At 36.2% G+C, this 18,194-nt stretch overlaps 1 protein-coding gene across 1 annotated transcript in view; it reads left to right on the top strand.

Moving 5' to 3' along the window:
* Positions 1–18,194, top strand: part of smchd1 (structural maintenance of chromosomes flexible hinge domain containing 1) — a 78,516-nt gene that overhangs the window by 23,362 nt on the left and 36,960 nt on the right. The window contains exons 19-26 of the mRNA XM_067399986.1: positions 2,006–2,083; positions 2,837–2,956; positions 4,408–4,549; positions 7,343–7,436; positions 13,584–13,656; positions 13,735–13,874; positions 14,292–14,426; positions 17,929–18,162. Of these exons, the coding sequence (XP_067256087.1) occupies positions 2,006–2,083; positions 2,837–2,956; positions 4,408–4,549; positions 7,343–7,436; positions 13,584–13,656; positions 13,735–13,874; positions 14,292–14,426; positions 17,929–18,162 (1,016 nt within the window). The remainder of the gene's footprint in view (positions 1–2,005; positions 2,084–2,836; positions 2,957–4,407; positions 4,550–7,342; positions 7,437–13,583; positions 13,657–13,734; positions 13,875–14,291; positions 14,427–17,928; positions 18,163–18,194) is intronic.

Below are 18,194 nucleotides of genomic sequence, written 5' to 3'. Positions count from 1 at the left end.
AGGGGTGTAACGGTACACAAAACTCACGGTTCGGTACGTACCTCGGTTTTGAACTCACGGTTCGGTACAGTTTTCGGTACAGCAGGTGGAGAGAAAACTAAACATAAAATTGCTTTTTTTTATTATTAAACAGAGGTTTACTGAACAAATTGTGTTTTTGTCTTTAAATATATTAAATTAAATTAAAACTAAAAGTTTCTTAAGGATAAAAAAAAGATCTCTGCTAATGCTATAAACTATGTAGGGAGCCCTAACTTGAAAGAAGCCCAAACTATTAGCCTAAATTCAATTGCTTTTTATTTTTAGATAAAATAATCAACACTCAAATAACAAATTGTATGCAAACCTGTAAGCTGCACCTAAGGCAGTTTTTGCATTAACTTCTAAATGTTTTTACTCCAATTCGTTGTTGAAATATAATCATTTCTACACAGTGGCTGTTATTTTAACATCAGATTTATTTAAACATACATTAAATAGCCTAATCAGGATATCACTAAAAGATTAAGTAAAATAATGAATATATTGGCTAATACAGTGCATATATTAAGCGAAAGAGTTAATTTCTCTAGCGAACTAACAAGCTGTGAACACTGAATGGCTTTTCTGAGGAAAAATGCATCATGACATATTGTTGAATACGGACGCTTTCCACCGTTGAAACACTGAATGAGCGATTACATGAGATATGACCGTTTCAGTAAGTTGTACTGAATCTTGCAACATACCTTCAGATGTTCTTTCATTTTTATTCTGTAACTAGTATTAAGGAGGAAGAGATGAACACATTCACTTGCGCTCCGCGCTCGCGCTCGCGCTGCCGGTTGAACTGAGGCGCCTGTACAGTGATCTGTCACCCCATCAAATCACGTCAAAATGGCATTTTCTGTTTAAACTTCATGATTTCGTGGACAGAATTTGAAGGATGACACTGTTTCTTATCGAAAGTAACAAAACGCAGAGCTTATTGCGGTTATTGGTGGTGAATATTGGTTGCAATGTAATGCTACCGTACCGAAAGCCCTGTACCGAAACGGTTCGGTACAAATACGTGTACCGTTACACCCCTAATAGTTAACCAATATTACACAGATAACCATTTTTCTCCAAATATCAGCATGATTACAAATGTGATATTGATTTTTACACAGTGTACAGTTTAATGAACAAGAACTTAATATCAAGTGACTTCATTTAAGACACCAAATCGCCTGTTTCGCGAACGAAAACAGTTCCAAACAAAGTGATTCGCTGCCACCTACTGGTGGGTTTAATTTCAATTTAAATTGTTTAAAGTGTCTTCACATTTTATAAATTTCAAATAACAGTATTTAACATTTTATATTTTCAGCATTTCAAAACATTATTTATGCATCTGTAACTGCTCTTGACTGATAATCTGTAGTTATATAGTTAGCTATACATGAGATTTCTGTGCCTGAAAATCTCCTGTTTAAACCTACATGAAAAAATTGAAAAGCACTGTTTATTTCATTTATATGTTTGTTCTGTTGTATTTATTTGTGCTATTACTTGTAATTTGATTTTTGAATGGATGTCAATGGATGAGAGGCTTTACTATACTGATTAAACGGCTTTTGTGGCTAATAGCTAATCATTTAATTAATGGACTGCCTGTTTGCTAATCTTCAGCATGTTTTACACTAAATAATACTTTCGTTGGGAACTATATGTAGAATTTAGCTTGATAAAAATGTTTTTTTGATGAGCTGGTTCAGGTGTGTTTAATTGGGGTTGGAGCTAAACTCTGCAGGACAGTGGCCCTCCAGGAGCAGTATTGGACACCTCTTTCATTGAGTCTTATAGCGCGCCTACAGAAGGCCGCTTAATTTATCACGTAAAAGCACATGAAATAATATACATTTTTAAAGGCTGCATCATTATCGTATATAACTATTAAATCCAATTGTTATTACAATGTGATGTTTATGTAGAATATGCTACTGCCATAATTGAATGGGCTTGCATCCTTTTCTTCCATCAGCTCCTAAAGGAGATGTCCACATTAACTCCTTCATTGGTGTGCATTCAGCCAAATGGGAATACTGGTTCAAGGCCATGGGTAAAAATGAATGAATCATAACATATTTTTTATATTCTTCTGTTTCAGTCACATGACTTTTTCCACTCTGCTGCCATATTTATGATCATCAGCAGTGTATGCTGGTGAATACAAAAGCACATGAACTGAAATGCCTAGAAAAAAGTTGAATAGTGGATTTGATCCTCAAATAAAATCCACAGACCCTACCAAATCTAGTAACAGATTGATTGAAAGATTGAAGATGAATTATATTTATACTGTGAAGATATAAATTATATACTGTGTTTTACATTTGATTATTCATTTTCTATACCTGAATACTGTTAAGACTTACCTGAAAAATTCACTTTTTTTCCTTTGTTCTATTGTATTTATTCTATGCTTGTAATTTATTATTTCCTATTTCCGACAAAATCACCCTAATCATTCTAGAATGATTAATTCTTTCTGAATATAGCTGTTCAAGTCATCTAGTGAAATTGTTTTCATATCGCAATATTAAAATATTGCAGTGTTGGTTTTTCATGAATTTCCAATATCGTACAACCCTATATTTAATACACAATTCATTTCCACATATAGCGCCATACAGATATGGATTGTGGTAAAATTCGCTGACTTTACTTTAGCCCACTGATGTACATACATGCCATATTTATGACCATGTCATTGTATTTGTATGATGAAAGATGAATAAATATGGCAACAAATGTATATAATTATTGTTAGCTAATATTAGTTAATGCATTAAGTGTGTGTTTTCTCTTCCAGAGAATCTCACTAAGCTTGGGATGTATACGCTGCATCTGCAGGCTGTTCTGAGCGACAGCCACTCCAATGAATGGGCTGGAAAAAGGCTACCCAATTACACCCTCAATTTCTCGATTAAAGGTAAAACACACATTGGCTCTCTTTACACCTGGATTTAAGATCGGTCCCAGGTAATACGAGTGATCTGTCAGGAGTGTTCTGTTACCTTTCGCTCCAGACCGCCAGAGGCAGTGCTGAAAGCACTAGTGGAAAATCCCTTTCGTTTGCTCTTGACTTAGAATCGAATAACAAAGTTGTCACCAGAAAGTTTTATGCCTCAGTAAAGACATTCACTCAGAAGCCCTGGATGCCTTGGCTCTAGAGCGTGTGTGTTCAATGCTGTGTGGATATCAAGGACTTGTGAGTCATGGCGGTTTTTATTGTGCTTTTGGATTTGAGGTGAGTATTAGTTTGTCATGGATGCACATAGATGCTCTATAATGCCGCTCGATGCACAGCGAGGTGCATGCAGAGGTACTGCACTTTCTAAACAGACTGGTGCACTGGGTGACGCAGGTAATTTCTCATCTGTGGGGGCAGTCTGTGCCCTCACCTACTCGCTGTCATTGTACATGTGCTTTAGCAACATCTTGGGAAGTGTTCAGAGGAGTATCACTTGGAAATTTGTGAAGCAGCAACTTGGGTTCCGCCTGCACATTTTCACGTTTCTACAGATTGAATGTGACTCCCTTGTCAGCAGGGTGCGCTGCAGTGCTTTTTGCCTGCCCAGATGTTTTGCAAGGGGATTTCTGATGACTGCATAGGTATTCGTCTTTCACTAGTGCTTTCAGCACTGCCTCTGGCAGTCAGGAGCGAAAGGAAATAGAACGCTGTTATGAGCGTAACTCTGGTTCTACGACTATGTGGAAGACTGCCAGAGTCTCTGGTCACTTGGTATCATGAGAATGACCTAGAGATCAATTTGAAGTGTTAATGGGTTGTAATAGCTAAAGACATGTCATGATTCACAAGGTGACAAGTTTATTTGATTCTCGGACAAGCGCGAAGGATTTTCCACTAGTGCTATCAGCACTGCCTCTAGTGGTCTTCCATTTAGTCATAGAACCACAGTTCATCAGAATGATGTGAGTAAATAAATGAATTTTTATTTTGAACTATTACATTAAATTGCTAAATTATAAACTCTTTTGTGATATGAGTAAATCAGAGTTATTATAGTTAACTAAAATGTTGAACAATGAAACATTTTTGTTTCTAGTAATAAAATAAACTAACTGAAATAAATAAAATGTAAAAAAAAAAAAAAGCAACATTTCTCATTTCCTTTTTAACTTGATGTACTAAAATAACAAACTGAAGGAAAAATTAATAAAAACTATATAGACATGTTTAAAAAAGAAAACAAATGACAAAAACACTAACAAATTCAATTTAAAATGTAAAATATAAAAATTAAAACTATAGTAGTATCCAAATTATACAAAAATAAATCTGGAGTGAAGTAAATAATTCCGTCTGATTCCATGTTTAATTCTCTCTATTTGTCTCTTGTTTCTGTGTTTCTCCAACAGAAGGTGAAGCAGTATCTTTTATGCTAGACATGATTTCTCCTGTCCATGTGGGAGTTCCCTTCAATATTCCTCTAAACTTTAGGGATGAGTTTGAATATCCCACCCAGCCACCCTGTGACATTAAACCCCAGCTGGAATGTAGGTAGGTCAAAATGGATACACACAAGCTCTGTAGAGATCCAAGTACATGCTTTAGAAATGTCCTTGTAATAATCCCCTGGAAGCCACGTCCTGCCTAACAATACCCCTTAGCTGAATTCACTGTAAAAAATATTGACTCTTCTGTTTCACCAACGAAAATAGTTCCAAACAAGGATCACAGCAGAACTATTGCGCATTCTCACCCAGTGTGAATTGGTTGAATGAAGGACTCACTCATTAAGTGACTTGCCGCCACCAATTGGCGGTTTAATTTCATGATGAAGAGTATCATTGCATTTTTCCCCAAAAAATTTCTTATTTGTATATTCAAAAATGTATTTAAAACATTAATCTCATAACATTTATTTATTGCAGTTGTAATTTTGCAGTGTAAAGTATTTCATTTGATTGGTAACAAACAACCGTATAGTGTCTTATCATAACTGAATTTGATCAAATGTAAGAATTTGACATGAAACTTACATTTAATAAGGTTAAAGGGCAATTCCAGCGTTATGGACGTGACATTTGGAGTCAAAACTTGAAATATAAATGCTCAAAGAATGCATTTAATAGCAACATATTGAACCGTCTATTTATATATTCATAATCCCTTACCAAAGGAGTCCAGACATTAGAAAAATGTCAGTCTACTCAACTGTTTTATTTTTTAGATGAGGGAAATATACAGCGTTACGGACGTGACAAAAAAAGTCACTAAGTTTTGGGTGACAACATATTTTTTAAGAATTCTGTGAATTACATTGCGCAAACCAAAAGTAATACTGCCCACCGAATAAAGAAGGGTTGGCTCTCCACAGAGCATAAAATAATAATTTTATTTCATTTTTCGTGTTCGCATTAATGAGGAAAAAACAACGTTACGGATGTGACAGTTTTCCGTTACGGATGTGACCGGTCTGAAAGCGGCACAGAAGACTGCTTTAAAACTGCTTTAAAACTTTCACAGAGACCTCAAGCAAGCATGTACACCACCAAATATTGAAATCTGGGATACCAGTATGGTAAGACTCCACAATTGATCAACTTTTTACTAAACTTTATACAAATGTAACGTTATACTCTGTATTGCAAAAGGTTATAGATTAGACCTATTTCTCATGTTGACAAGCATGTGCGTTGTTCAAGAATCAATTTAGAGACCATGATTTTCCTTCTTACAGAACTGCATGCTAAAATACATTGACAAATATTAATGTTTATCATAAAGCAGTTTAAAATCGCATGTTTTCCCCACAGTCAGGTGAACCGATTGACACTATTGCCAATCGCAATCATGTCAGTTTTATGTTTTGTGTATGAATGACCACACGGTTTTTTTCGTCTAGTTTTCAGAGTTTAAAGCGGAGTCTTGAGTCAAAATGATCAAACTTTATTTCAAGTCAAAATTATTGCAATCGTATTATTTTCATTTTGTTTGATCGCGCGGATTGTGATCATTATAGGCTAGGCTATTCATTTTTAACCAACAGGTAACGCGACATCCCAATTCCCGAGGGAAGTGTCCTATGAGACACAATGCTCTTCTATAAGTTGTACTGTATCATATAGGCCTACCTTTTGATGTTCATATTTCGTTCTCTGGCAAGAGGAAGAGAAGATCGGTTCATGTGCGCCTGATCCGCCGCTTACAGGCGCTGCAGAAGCTAATCTGTCACACGCCGTAGGCTATTAAAGAGCGACATCTATTGTTTAATTTTTGAAAAAAAAAATAATAAAATCGACTGAATTTGAAAGTTAAACCTTTTTCATATTAAAACTAACAAAGCACAAAGAGTATTGCGATTATTGGGTATGTTCTGATATGGTAAGCCTGAAACAGATGATAGCAATATAAAGAAGCAAACTCATAGGATTTAATATGAAGCGTCCGTAACGGTCACGTCCGTAACGCTTATTATGGTTGTTCACAGCAACGTAGTGAAATGAATTGTTGATCCTAATAAGCATAAACATAATTTAGCTTTGCATATAAAGTTTCAAGTTATTTGCATTTATAATTGTTATATGACATAAACTTAATCATTAAAACGTTACGGACGTGACAGAGCACTGAAGCGTCCTGACCTCTTTATTCTAGCCCTTATAAATTCATCAGGCAGTGCTGTTATGACTAAATGAGTGTATTTATTTCTCAGGCATGTATCCATCTTTCTACACAATGCTTACTGCTAAAATTAAAGTTTAAAAAATGGGGTCTTTGATCCCTTTTTTGAAAGCATGAAATATGGTTGGTTGAAAATTTAATTTAAGCATTGTTACTTACCACATATATTGTGGATAAACAAGGCAATTTTCTTAAAATTTCTGTTAGAGCACATTAATACAGTATATTACAGACCTAAATGGACAATTTAAAAAGGGTTTTGTTCTTTTGGTTAAAACTTTTTTTTTTCATAGTAAAGATGACCTTTGCGTGGAATTGCCCTAAACATCAATGTTTTAAACTACATGAGAGGAGTTTCTTTGATGGGGAAGGGCATGGTCTCAAAATTACAAGTGAACGACGCAAACATAATGCCAGCAGGAGTCACTCATACTTCATTAAATAAATAACAAAAAGTTCATTTTGCTGAAATACACAAACTGAAAGGTAATTTACAATGGCTTTGAACACTGCTCAACCAGTCAGAATCAAGGACCGGAACTATCCTTTTCATAAATATACATACTGTATACATGAGTGTAAATGTGTGTTTGTTGATGGCTACAGATGATTTTGGACAAAAAAAAAAAAAAAGATTTTCTGATGGAAAAATGTCTCTCTCTTTAGTTCACTAAAGTTGAGTTATGAAGGGATCGTATTCGGGACCACTTCTGTCATCAGAAATGTGAGGGCCATGGGAAAGCTCAGTCTTCAAAGCAAGGTAAGTAGTGTTTTATCATTCTGGGCAGAGTTTACTTTGTTTGAGAATCACGACCAATTCGGAATTGTAACATTGACTCAACCAGTGTTACCTGTTTTTATGGAGTGTTTTGGCCACGATTATGGGGAAATGCAATCAACACTTTTGTGTTTGCACATGGGAACAAACACTTACGATCCATGTCATACAACAATGAGGGAAGACAAAAGTGATACGGTCTCATGCATAATGTCTCAATTATATCGTATGCATACTACAGTGCAGTGATTGGATTGAATGAGCTTTTGGTCTATAATATAATATAATATAATATTTTATATATTTATCTTTAGTCAAGGGCAGCCCTACTGTATTGCTGCACATTATGATATTGATGCTAAAATGATATATCATGCAGCCATAGCTGAGGCCTCTTATTCCACCTAGTATAAACAGACTTGGGCTTCTGTGGAATGTTTTTATTAATCAGAATATAAATTAATCAAGCATAGTTAATGTGAAGTTGTTCCAGAAATGTATGAATTTGTTTCTTCTGCTGAACACAAAAGAAGATATTTTGAAGAATATGGCTGACCAAACAGTTGATGGGCCCCATTGGCTTCCATATTATGGGGGGGGAAATACTATGGAAGTCAATAGCCGCTTTTCCACTGTTGGGCTAGTGCGAGCCAGGGCTTTCAAGGGGTCAGGCTGGGCTAATAGCCCTGGACCTGTATCACCAAGCCCAAAACCACTCTGCGTTTTCACCGTTGGGCTAGAAGCTCCACAGCGCTTCAATAAAACTCGCCCGTAACATGCTTCTCTGGAACAACATTACACAAACCCAACAAGTTTTAACCAACAAGTTTTATCAGAAAACTAATCAGAAAAGAAATCACTGGAAACTAGCGAGATCGCAAAATGAACATGATAAAAGTGGCCGTTTGTTTTTTATAGTTTTGTACATCACATTTAGAAAGAATTTCCACAAATTTTCCACCCAAAGTACGACCTGAGCAGCTTTAGCACTCTCTCTAGTGACTGTCTCAAAACAGATATATTTTCAGTCAGAGAAACAGGAAGCATATGCATATGTCATAAAATAAAGCAGAGTTAAATATAGACATCAGACAGTCTGGTATAAATGGATGAGACATACTGACAAATAAAATAAATACATGATTGTGATAGCCTATGTGATTTGTTTTTTTTCTTCAAGCAGTCGCATTTACCATATTTACTAATGGTTAGTGCGCATAGTCTTTTCCATTGCATATAAATAGTTTTGCCTTATACAGTGATCAGAATCCACATCGAATCACAAACAAGTTATTTCAAACAGTCATTGCAGTCTGAAAGTGAGTTTTGGGATAAAATGGTTTTAAAAGTCTTTTAATGCTGATGTTAGCTGGTATATGAAATTATCCACAGCGCAATGAGCCTACACTACTGGTCAAAAGTTTGGAATCATTAGGAATCATCAAATATTTTTGAAAGTAGGCTTTTATGCACATCAAGACTGCATTTATTGCATTTATTTTGTGATATGATTTTAAATAAAAAATGTTTACATTTTAATATACAGTGGTGTGAAAAAGTGCTTGCCCCCTTCCTGATTTTTTTTTTTTTTTTGCATGTTTGTCACACTTTAATGTTTCAGATCATCAAACAAATTTAAATATGAATCAAAGATAACACAAGTAAACACAACATGCAGCTTTTAAATGAAGGCTTTTATTATGAAGGGGAAAAAAAATCCAAACCCACAAGGCCCTGTGTGAAAAAGTGATTGCCCCCTAAACCTAATAACTGGTTGGGCCACCCTTAGCAGCAACAACTGCAATCAAGCATTTGCGATAACTTGCTGTTACAGTGCTGTGGAGGAATTTTGGCCCCTCATCTTTGCAGAATTGTTGTAATTCAGCCACATTGGAGGGTTTTCGAGCATGAACCACCTTTTTAAGGTCATGCCACAGCATCTCAATAGGATTGAGGTCAGGACTTTGACTAGGCCACTCCAAAGTCTTCATTTTGTTTTTCTTCAGCCATTCAGAGGTGGACTTGCTGGTGTGTTTTGGATCATTGTCCTGCTGCAGAACCCAAGTTTGCTTCAGCTTGAGGTCACAAACAGATGGCCGGACATTGTCCTTCAGGATTTTTTGGTAAACAGCAGAATTGATGGTTCCATTTATCACAGCAAGTCTTTCAGGTCCTGAAGCAGCAAAACAGCCCCAGACCATCACACTACCACCACCACCATATTGTACTGTTGGTATGATGTTCTTTTTCTGAAATGCTGTGTTACTTTTACACCAGAAGTAATGGGACATGCACCTTCCAAAACGTTCAACTTTTGTGTCATCAGTCCACAGAGTATTTTCCCAAAAGTCTTGTGGCTCTTCAAGATGTTTTCTGGCAAAACTGAGACGAACCTTTATGTTCTTTTTGCTCAGCAGCGGTTTTCAACTCTGCCATGCAGGCCATTTTTTTTGCCCAGTCTCTTTCTTGCCCAGTCATGACAGTGCTCTTATCCAAGGCAAGTGAGGCCTGCAGTTCTTTGGATGTTGTTGTGGAGTCTTTTGTGACCTTTTGGATGAGTCGTCGCTGCACTCTTGGAGTAATTTTGGTCGGCCGGCCACTCCTGGGAAGGTTCAGTTAAGTTATGTTTTAACAGTGGGGGGCAAGCACTTTTTCACACAGGGCCATGTGGGTTAGGATTTTGTTTTTCCTTCAAAATAAAAGCCTTCATTTAAAAACTGCATGTTGTGTTTGTGTGTTATCTTTGATTCATATTTAAATTGGTTTGATGATCTGAAACATTAAAGTGTGACAAACATGCAAAAAATAAAAAATTAGGAAGGGGGCAAGCACTTTTTCACACCACTGTAAAATTTAATTTATTGTGTGGCAAAGCGGAATTTTCAGCATCATTACTACAGTCTTCAGTGTCACATGATCCTTCAGAAATAGGTCTAATATACAAAATTTTCTGCTCAAGAAACATTTACTATTATAATGTTGAAAACAGTTTTAGCAACATATTTTTGTATGAACTGACTTTTTCAGGATACTTTTAATAGAAAGAAAAAAAAAATTATGAAATGTTTGAGTACTTATCATTGCAACAAGGTTCTTTTAAGCTTGTAATGGATTGTACCTTCCATAAATTTGGTTTGACAAAACACATGAATCTCATCCGTAGCAGCATTTATTACGGAAACGGCAAAATTAAAACAATGCACATCCCCCCATAACACAATAAAGAATAACTGGGCCCATGAGATGTGGTATAAAATGAGTCCCTTTTGAATAGTCTATAGCAGGGGTGTCCAATCCTGCTCCTGGAAGGCCACTGTCCTGTCCAGGTTAGCATTTCCCAAAAGCATCTTAAGCCTAAGTTGATCGTAGCTCCATTGGTTTCAATGGAGCTACGATCAACTTAAGGTTACGATGCTTTTAGGAAACGCTGCCCTGGAGAGTTTAGCTCCAACCCCGATTAAACACACCTGAACCAGCTAATCAAGGTTTTTAGGCATACATGAAACTTCCAGGCAGGTGTGTTGTGGTTAGTTGAAGCTAAATTCTGGATGACCGTGGCCCTCCATGACCGAATTTGGACACCCCTGGTCTATAGACACACACAAAAAATAAAATTCCAAGCAGATAAGAGTCCACACACAAAAACAAGCCAGTCCAAAAGCCAATAATACCAGCTAAAAGACGTAAGAAAAAACGAATTACCCAACAGTCTCACCCACGTTGGCTTTTGGACTCTGAAATTCCGCACCCAGTGTTACTGGGAAAGAAAAAAAAATGTACTTTTGTGCTGGTTTTTCAAAGCAAAATTGGTTTGGATCAAATCTGGATTACTAGTGCTCTATGGAGCCCCTAAAGGGACATGGTGATAGAAAGAATATGAGATGATGGGGGGGGTCATTTCAATGCTTTTACGCTCACCCGAGACACTTTGCGTTTGCACTTACACTTGACCTTTTGACTGGTTCGTCTCTTATGATTGTACCAATGTAGTTTACAAACAGTGATTAAAAAACACTTTGAATTAAAAATAATATTTTTGTTTGATATTTACGGCTGTTTGGGAATTATTTTATGGCACCAAAATCTCTTTTTTACTTTACAGTAGGTTACCGAAAGGTTAAATATGCAGCCTAATGTCTACTTCTAATTTATTACTTTAACAATTAAACTGTTTTTTATTGTGTACTGTTTATTAAATTTATTTTATAAAAAATGTGTACATTACATTAAAACTGGTCAAAAAATCATTTTCAAGTTTTATTTTGTTTTTGTTCCTGAAATCCCACCTCCTGATGGGATCAATATAATCCAGATTTATTGGATCAAAGATATCCCAATCTTACTAATAAGTTTTGATCAACACAAACTGGTGATTTTATCCAGATCAAAAGATCAAGATTGGATTTTGTGATCTAATCTGATTACAGAATTCTTTTTTCCTTTCGAACAACCCATTTTCAAGATTTGATCCAATCTGATAGCTGAAATCTTTTGAAAAACTGGCCCATGGTCACGATTTGATCCGCTTGCATTGGCATTCATAAAATGCTATGTCTATAACCTAGTTTTGTCCTTTCACTTCCCCAATTCTTATTGTTTTTGAACAACTTATGCAATAAATGAAAAACTGACAGTTACTAATAGCCTACATATTAGTATCTTTTCTCCATTAACTCTTCACTTTTTCAGCATAAAAATTCCCACAAAAATAAATCACATAAACGGATAGACCCCTTAAAAGTTTGTAAACATTGCAACGTTTCCTGGTGGTCGGGGCTTAGCTGGAGGCAAAAAGAGACGCTGGACTCGATGTTGACAAGCATAAGATAGCATGTTTTAGGAGGGATTTATTAAACATAGATGCAGAAGAAGGTTCAGAACTGTCCGAATATGTGCAGTCACTGACTCTGCGGGACCGTGACAGCTATTTTTGTAAATTAACTTACAAAAATAGCTTTGGATATTTTCCTAGACAACATATGAATTACTTTCGGGTGGTTTGGGGAATTTTGTCAAGGCTTATTGTCTAATGTAACCTAACGCTAGGCTAACTATGATTATGGCTAGCAATGTGGATTATTTTAGGAGACCATTCAAAGGATGGCACACACATCTATCGCTGTATGTTTGTTTAACATTTAAGCTAACTAGTGGGCTAAAAGTTGACGACTTTTCACCTATAAAACAGAAACTTGCTGATTTGTACTAGATAAAACAACACACCATTACATATGCATCGATTTATTTTACCTGATATGAAGTGTGCACTGCAAACACGAGTATTATTTATGATCGTCTCTGTCCAGTCTGTACGCCGTATTGCTTTCAACCACAATTATCTTTTTGATTTTTGTGAAGGAATGTCTGCCGGGATCTAGTAAAACTTTAGTTGTGAACCAAAAGTCCTGTTCCTTCTATTCTGGCAGCCAAAAACACAACAAGACGACATTTTAAAGTCAAAACCTCAAACTTTTAGCACGCCCGCTATTAGTTCTTATTTATGTTTTGCCTCCAGCTAGAGCGGTGACGTCACAGTGACGTAGGCGATTAAGGGGTCTATACTCCCAACTTCAATGTAAATATGAACAAGAACAAATGTTTTTAACTTGAGGAACATTTAGTTGGACCTACATTAAAAACAACTTTGACAGCATGTAAACCAGATGAAACATGGCTATTCTGTGGAAGTGTCTCAGTACAAATTCAGCATATTAGAATGATTTCTGAAGGATCATGTGACACTGACTGAAGTAATGATATTGAAAATTGAGCTTGGCATCACAGGAATAAATTACATGTAAATATTTTTTTTAAAGATTTTTAAATTGTAATATTATTTCACAATATTGTTTTTGTTGCATTTTTAACAAATTAATGCAGTCTCTGTGGTGAGCAGAAGAAACTTCTTTCAAAAAACTTCTTTCAAATTTACTGCTCTGTCAGCCTTAATACATTAAAAATGTTATTTTGGCATCAAAACCCAGAGACTGAGCTTTCATGACACAAAGATGATGGAGGAGTGTTTGGAAAACCTCTTTAATAACAGTAATAAATTTTGCAGTGACATTGTTAGCACAGAACTTGGATTTGCATGTGATATTTGTGTGTGTGTGTGTGTGTTGTTAACAGATGTACACACTGAAGGTGCTCATCCCAGGGCTGAAGCAGAACAACCAATCTCTTCAAATTTTTCTGCAACCCGGTATGACAAAAGACACAGAAAAAGCAACAGAAGATCTGTAAATCAGAATGTAAAATCCAAATGCAATTTATCTTCCAGGCCCGCCGCACACTCTGCTAGTGTTTCCGGATGAAGATGTGCTCTCTGTTGAGAATGGGACTCCAGCAAACTTTAGAGTGGAGGTTCATGACGAATGCCAAAATATCACCACTCATCCTAAACTCACAGTCCGCTGCCAGGTAGTACTTGTGGACAAACGCACACCACTTAAGTACTTAATTTTAGTGATTCAGCATTTTTTTCTTTTCTTTTCATTTGGTCTGCATGCATACACTCACACTTTTTTTAATTTTATTTATTTTTTATTAAAAAGTCACCAGCGTTGGCATTTTTGATCATTTTCACAAAACTTTCACGGCCCCCAAAATATTGTTGTATAAATATCTGAACATGCAGTATATCAAAAGAAAGAACAAAACAGATAATATTAGTCCATCAGACAGCGTTGTTAAGCATTTCAGTTGCATGTTTCATCTGTGCCTGACTTAATTTAACCTTTGTCAAATGAATTGTAATGAAGACATTTACATTGTATCAGACTTAATTTGGGACAGGATTAAAGTTCATCATCTGATTGGTGCATTGTGTGTTTGTAGTTGCTGGGAGCCCCTGATCTGCCTGTGGATGTTGTGGACTGCAGTAACACTGGCTCTGGACTCATGCTGACTAAACCACTATTGCTGAAGACTGTAAACCCTGAACAAATCTTTACTGCTAAGTTCAACATTCCAGTAAGCTGCTGTACTTTATTTTCTATTTATTAATCTGTTATCATTTCTAATATTAATTTTATAACCACCTTGATAGTTTATTTGTCTTGTGCTCTGGAATTTTCAGCCTTTAATATTCAGAAGCATATTGAATTAAAAATGTATATTTAATAGGGATGCCCAATATGGATGATATTGGAACAAGCAAGTCTTCTACATTTATTTTTTTATTTATTTTTTTGACTGTGCCAACTATCAAAAATATTTTCTACTTTACATCAAAATATTAGTAAAACTTTACAATAAGGTTCATTAGTTAACATTAGTTAACTAGTTAACATGCACTGTGAACTAACATGAACAAACAATGAACAACTGTATTTTCATTAACTAACATTAACAAAGATTAGTAAATACGGTAACAAATGTATTGCTCATGGTTAGTTTGTTAGTTAATACATTAACTAATATTTAACTAATGAACATTATTGTAAAGTGTTACCAAAATTTCAGTGTCTTTTTTTTTCTTTTTTCTTCCAGCTACATTTGGATATTTAAATTTTGAGCTGCTCTGTTAAATCATGATTATTTTGGTGAATATAGTAATCTCAGTGGCATAATGACCCAACCTTATACGAGTACATTTTTTTTTAAACAATTAATCAAGTATATATTTTCTTGAAATAAAGTTGCTATGACATCTAAATTTAGACACCAGCTAAATTTCACAATTCTTGATGCCAATTTCGATAACTCAACGGAATACTAGGCTAACTAATGCATGGGAAAAAAAGTCTTCAAATTATTGAAAACAAGTGAACAGTAAAAAAAAAAGTACAAACAATAGGACAAATACAGTAGAAAAACGATATGAATGAAACGAAGTGCTTTATGTTTTTAAGTATTCAGCTAACAGCCTACTAATTGAATTGAATCAAATGTAAGATAAAACAGCATAGTCTTCACTGTAAGAATTAAACTTGCTCTGATTCTTATTAAAGCTACTAAAGTCATTCAGTCAAGAGCAGTAAGTGATTTTCTCGTTTTCTTTTGTTGTTTTATTAACATTAAGGACGAAGACGGCAGCAGGTTTATTAGGCTGCTGTCACTTGGGTTAGTGCACCCAAAAAATGAAATTTCTGTCATTAATTACTCGCCCTCATGTCGTTCCAAACCCGTAAGACCTTCGTTCATCTTCAGCACACAAATTAAGATATTTTTGATGAAATCCAAGAGGTTTTTTTTATCCCCCATAGAAAGCAACATAATTACAGAAAAGTAGTAAAGACATAGTTAAAATAGTCAACGTGACCACTAGGGGTGTAACGATATGCTCAGGTCACAATACGGTACGTATCTCGATACGGAGTTCACGATACGATACGTATCACAATATTTTGAACAAAATGAAACTGAAATTCAAACAAGATTTATTAAAAAAAACATTAAAAAAATTTCAATAATTTTCCTTGTTGTACATACAAGATCACATTTCAATAAAATAAATAAATATACAATTTTAATAAAAACCTTATGTATTCAAATTAACAGTTGAATAGGGCTGTCTGTCACTGAAAAAAAGTTAAATTTAACATGAACTTAGAATTATGAATAGGGGCCGTTCACATATCGCGTCTAAAAACGCGTAGAAGGTGCGGCCGCACTGCTTCTTCTTTCCAAAGCGCTTGCGCTCCCGTGGCATCGGTCGTTGCTATGCAACCATGAACTGAGCTCTCCAAGAGGATCAGGATGTTTCTGCAAAGGATAAATGATTTCTAGCCCTTGCATTAGTTTTACTACGAGATCTATTGATGGAGATAAGAAACCACCAATAAAAAAACCACCCTGTACAGCTATGATCAGCTGTTCGGCTGAGCTTTTGATGTTTTGTTACGGAAAGGCCATAGCTGAGCCTGATCGGTTGATTCTTGTCACACGACCTGTGGTGCGCTTGCGGCATTCTGAGAAGTTGAGAATTGCATGCGCGTCGATCCCATTATGAGCGCGCCTGCCGCGCGGCTACATTTGAAGATAATACCTGACTTGCACGCGGAAAAGACGCAATATGTGAACGGCCCCACAGAACTTCTTAAAGCAAAGCATCGCAAGCGTCTTTTGCTTTTCTGTGAACACAGCTATTGCTGTGCACTGCGGTGAAAGAAAGCCACGACTTTTCTCACGCGACCATGCAAGAGACTGACATGAGAAACGTTTAAACCTGCTTGCAAGATTCAATGTGTGCCCGAAACACTTGCTGAACTAGAGAGCTGATTGAGACACACCATCTACGATAAATCGTTACACCCCTAATACTTATAGTAATTTAAAAATGTGGTAGCATTGGATCTGGACAGGAAGGATAACTCTGGGAGTTGGAAGGGGTGTGTCGCGATTCTGCCTTCTCACATCGCGATACAGGTTCGTGGACCTGCGTATCGCGATTTCGGTTTCATATCGCATATCGTTACAGCCCTAGTGACCACAGTGTTTCAACCTTAATGTTATGAAGCGATGAGAATACTTTTTGTATACAAAAACAAACCAAAAATTACGACTTTATTTAACAAATTCATCTCTCCCCTGTCATTCTCTTACACTGTTTATGTTCAGCACTTCCAGGTTGTACGTCAGAAAGCTGACTCAGAACACCGACTCAGGCTATGTCTACACGAAGCCGGAGCTTACCCTAAACCAATCTTTTTTTTTTTTTCTTTTTTTTTCCTCGTCTCAAAAAATATGTGTCCACACGAAACCACTGAAACGACTCAAAATGATGTAGTATACATGCCAGACCATTATGTGGCACTGTAATTCTGTCACAGAAATGCACTTAAAGCAGCGAAGAAGACTTGGAGCATGCGCATAAACCTTGCGCGCTAAATACAAAATATAGTAAAGCTTAGAAATAACACTTTATTTTGGCTCAGTATCGTCTGCAGCATGAACGCAAGCATCTAGAGTCCGCTATTGCTGTTGTTGGTGCCATTTTGTGCTGTTAGCGCCGTCTGACTAGAGTCGACACGTGGGATGATGACATTATCGTTTCAGAATATATACGGATTGCCCTGTCCCGTCCACACGAAAACGCAAAGACGGCATTTTCAAATTTATCCGCTCTGGGACCTGGTTTCAAAAAAATAGCAGTTTCACCTTTCGAAAACGCCGGATCCATGTGGACAGAAATGCCTATCCGATAAAAAAAATTGTGCGTATTCACAGAAACGTGTCTCCGTGTGGACGGGGCCTCAGTCCTAAAGTGAAATGAAAATCTACCCTATCTATTTTTTTTTTTAATGCATCTTATTGACCTTATGGTAAACGATTCTTTGTTCCATTGCTCGGAGTTAAGATGTAAATTAATCTTTCATAATACAATAGTAAAGTATAGTATATAGTAATAGTTTCATAGTTTAATAATTTAACTGTTTAATATAAAACTGTTAAATGGTAAAGAATATTAACAGTTTAATCAGATTAAACCATTTAACTTGATATCCACATGATTATTTTTATGTGCACATAGAACAACAGAACAGTGGCGTGTGTGGAACGTCAGCTGCGCATCTTGCCCAGCTCACGAATATCCCGTTTAGAGGTCTACAGACAGGAAGAGGGCTCTGATGATGTCATGGTGATACAAAATTCAGAGCGCATTGATTGGACGGCAGGAGACACACTAGGAAGCCTTCACTTCAGACTGTACGATGAGGGCAATAGGCTGGTTTCCCTTCAGCCTAAACTTACCAGTAAGATTAAGGTATGAGTTTGTTTCTATGCGATTTGTTTTTG

The sequence above is a fragment of the Chanodichthys erythropterus genome, chromosome 11 (genome assembly GCF_024489055.1).
Source record: "Chanodichthys erythropterus isolate Z2021 chromosome 11, ASM2448905v1, whole genome shotgun sequence".
Lineage (NCBI taxonomy): Eukaryota > Metazoa > Chordata > Actinopteri > Cypriniformes > Xenocyprididae > Chanodichthys > Chanodichthys erythropterus.
This window is presented reverse-complemented; position numbering and strand designations above follow the sequence as displayed.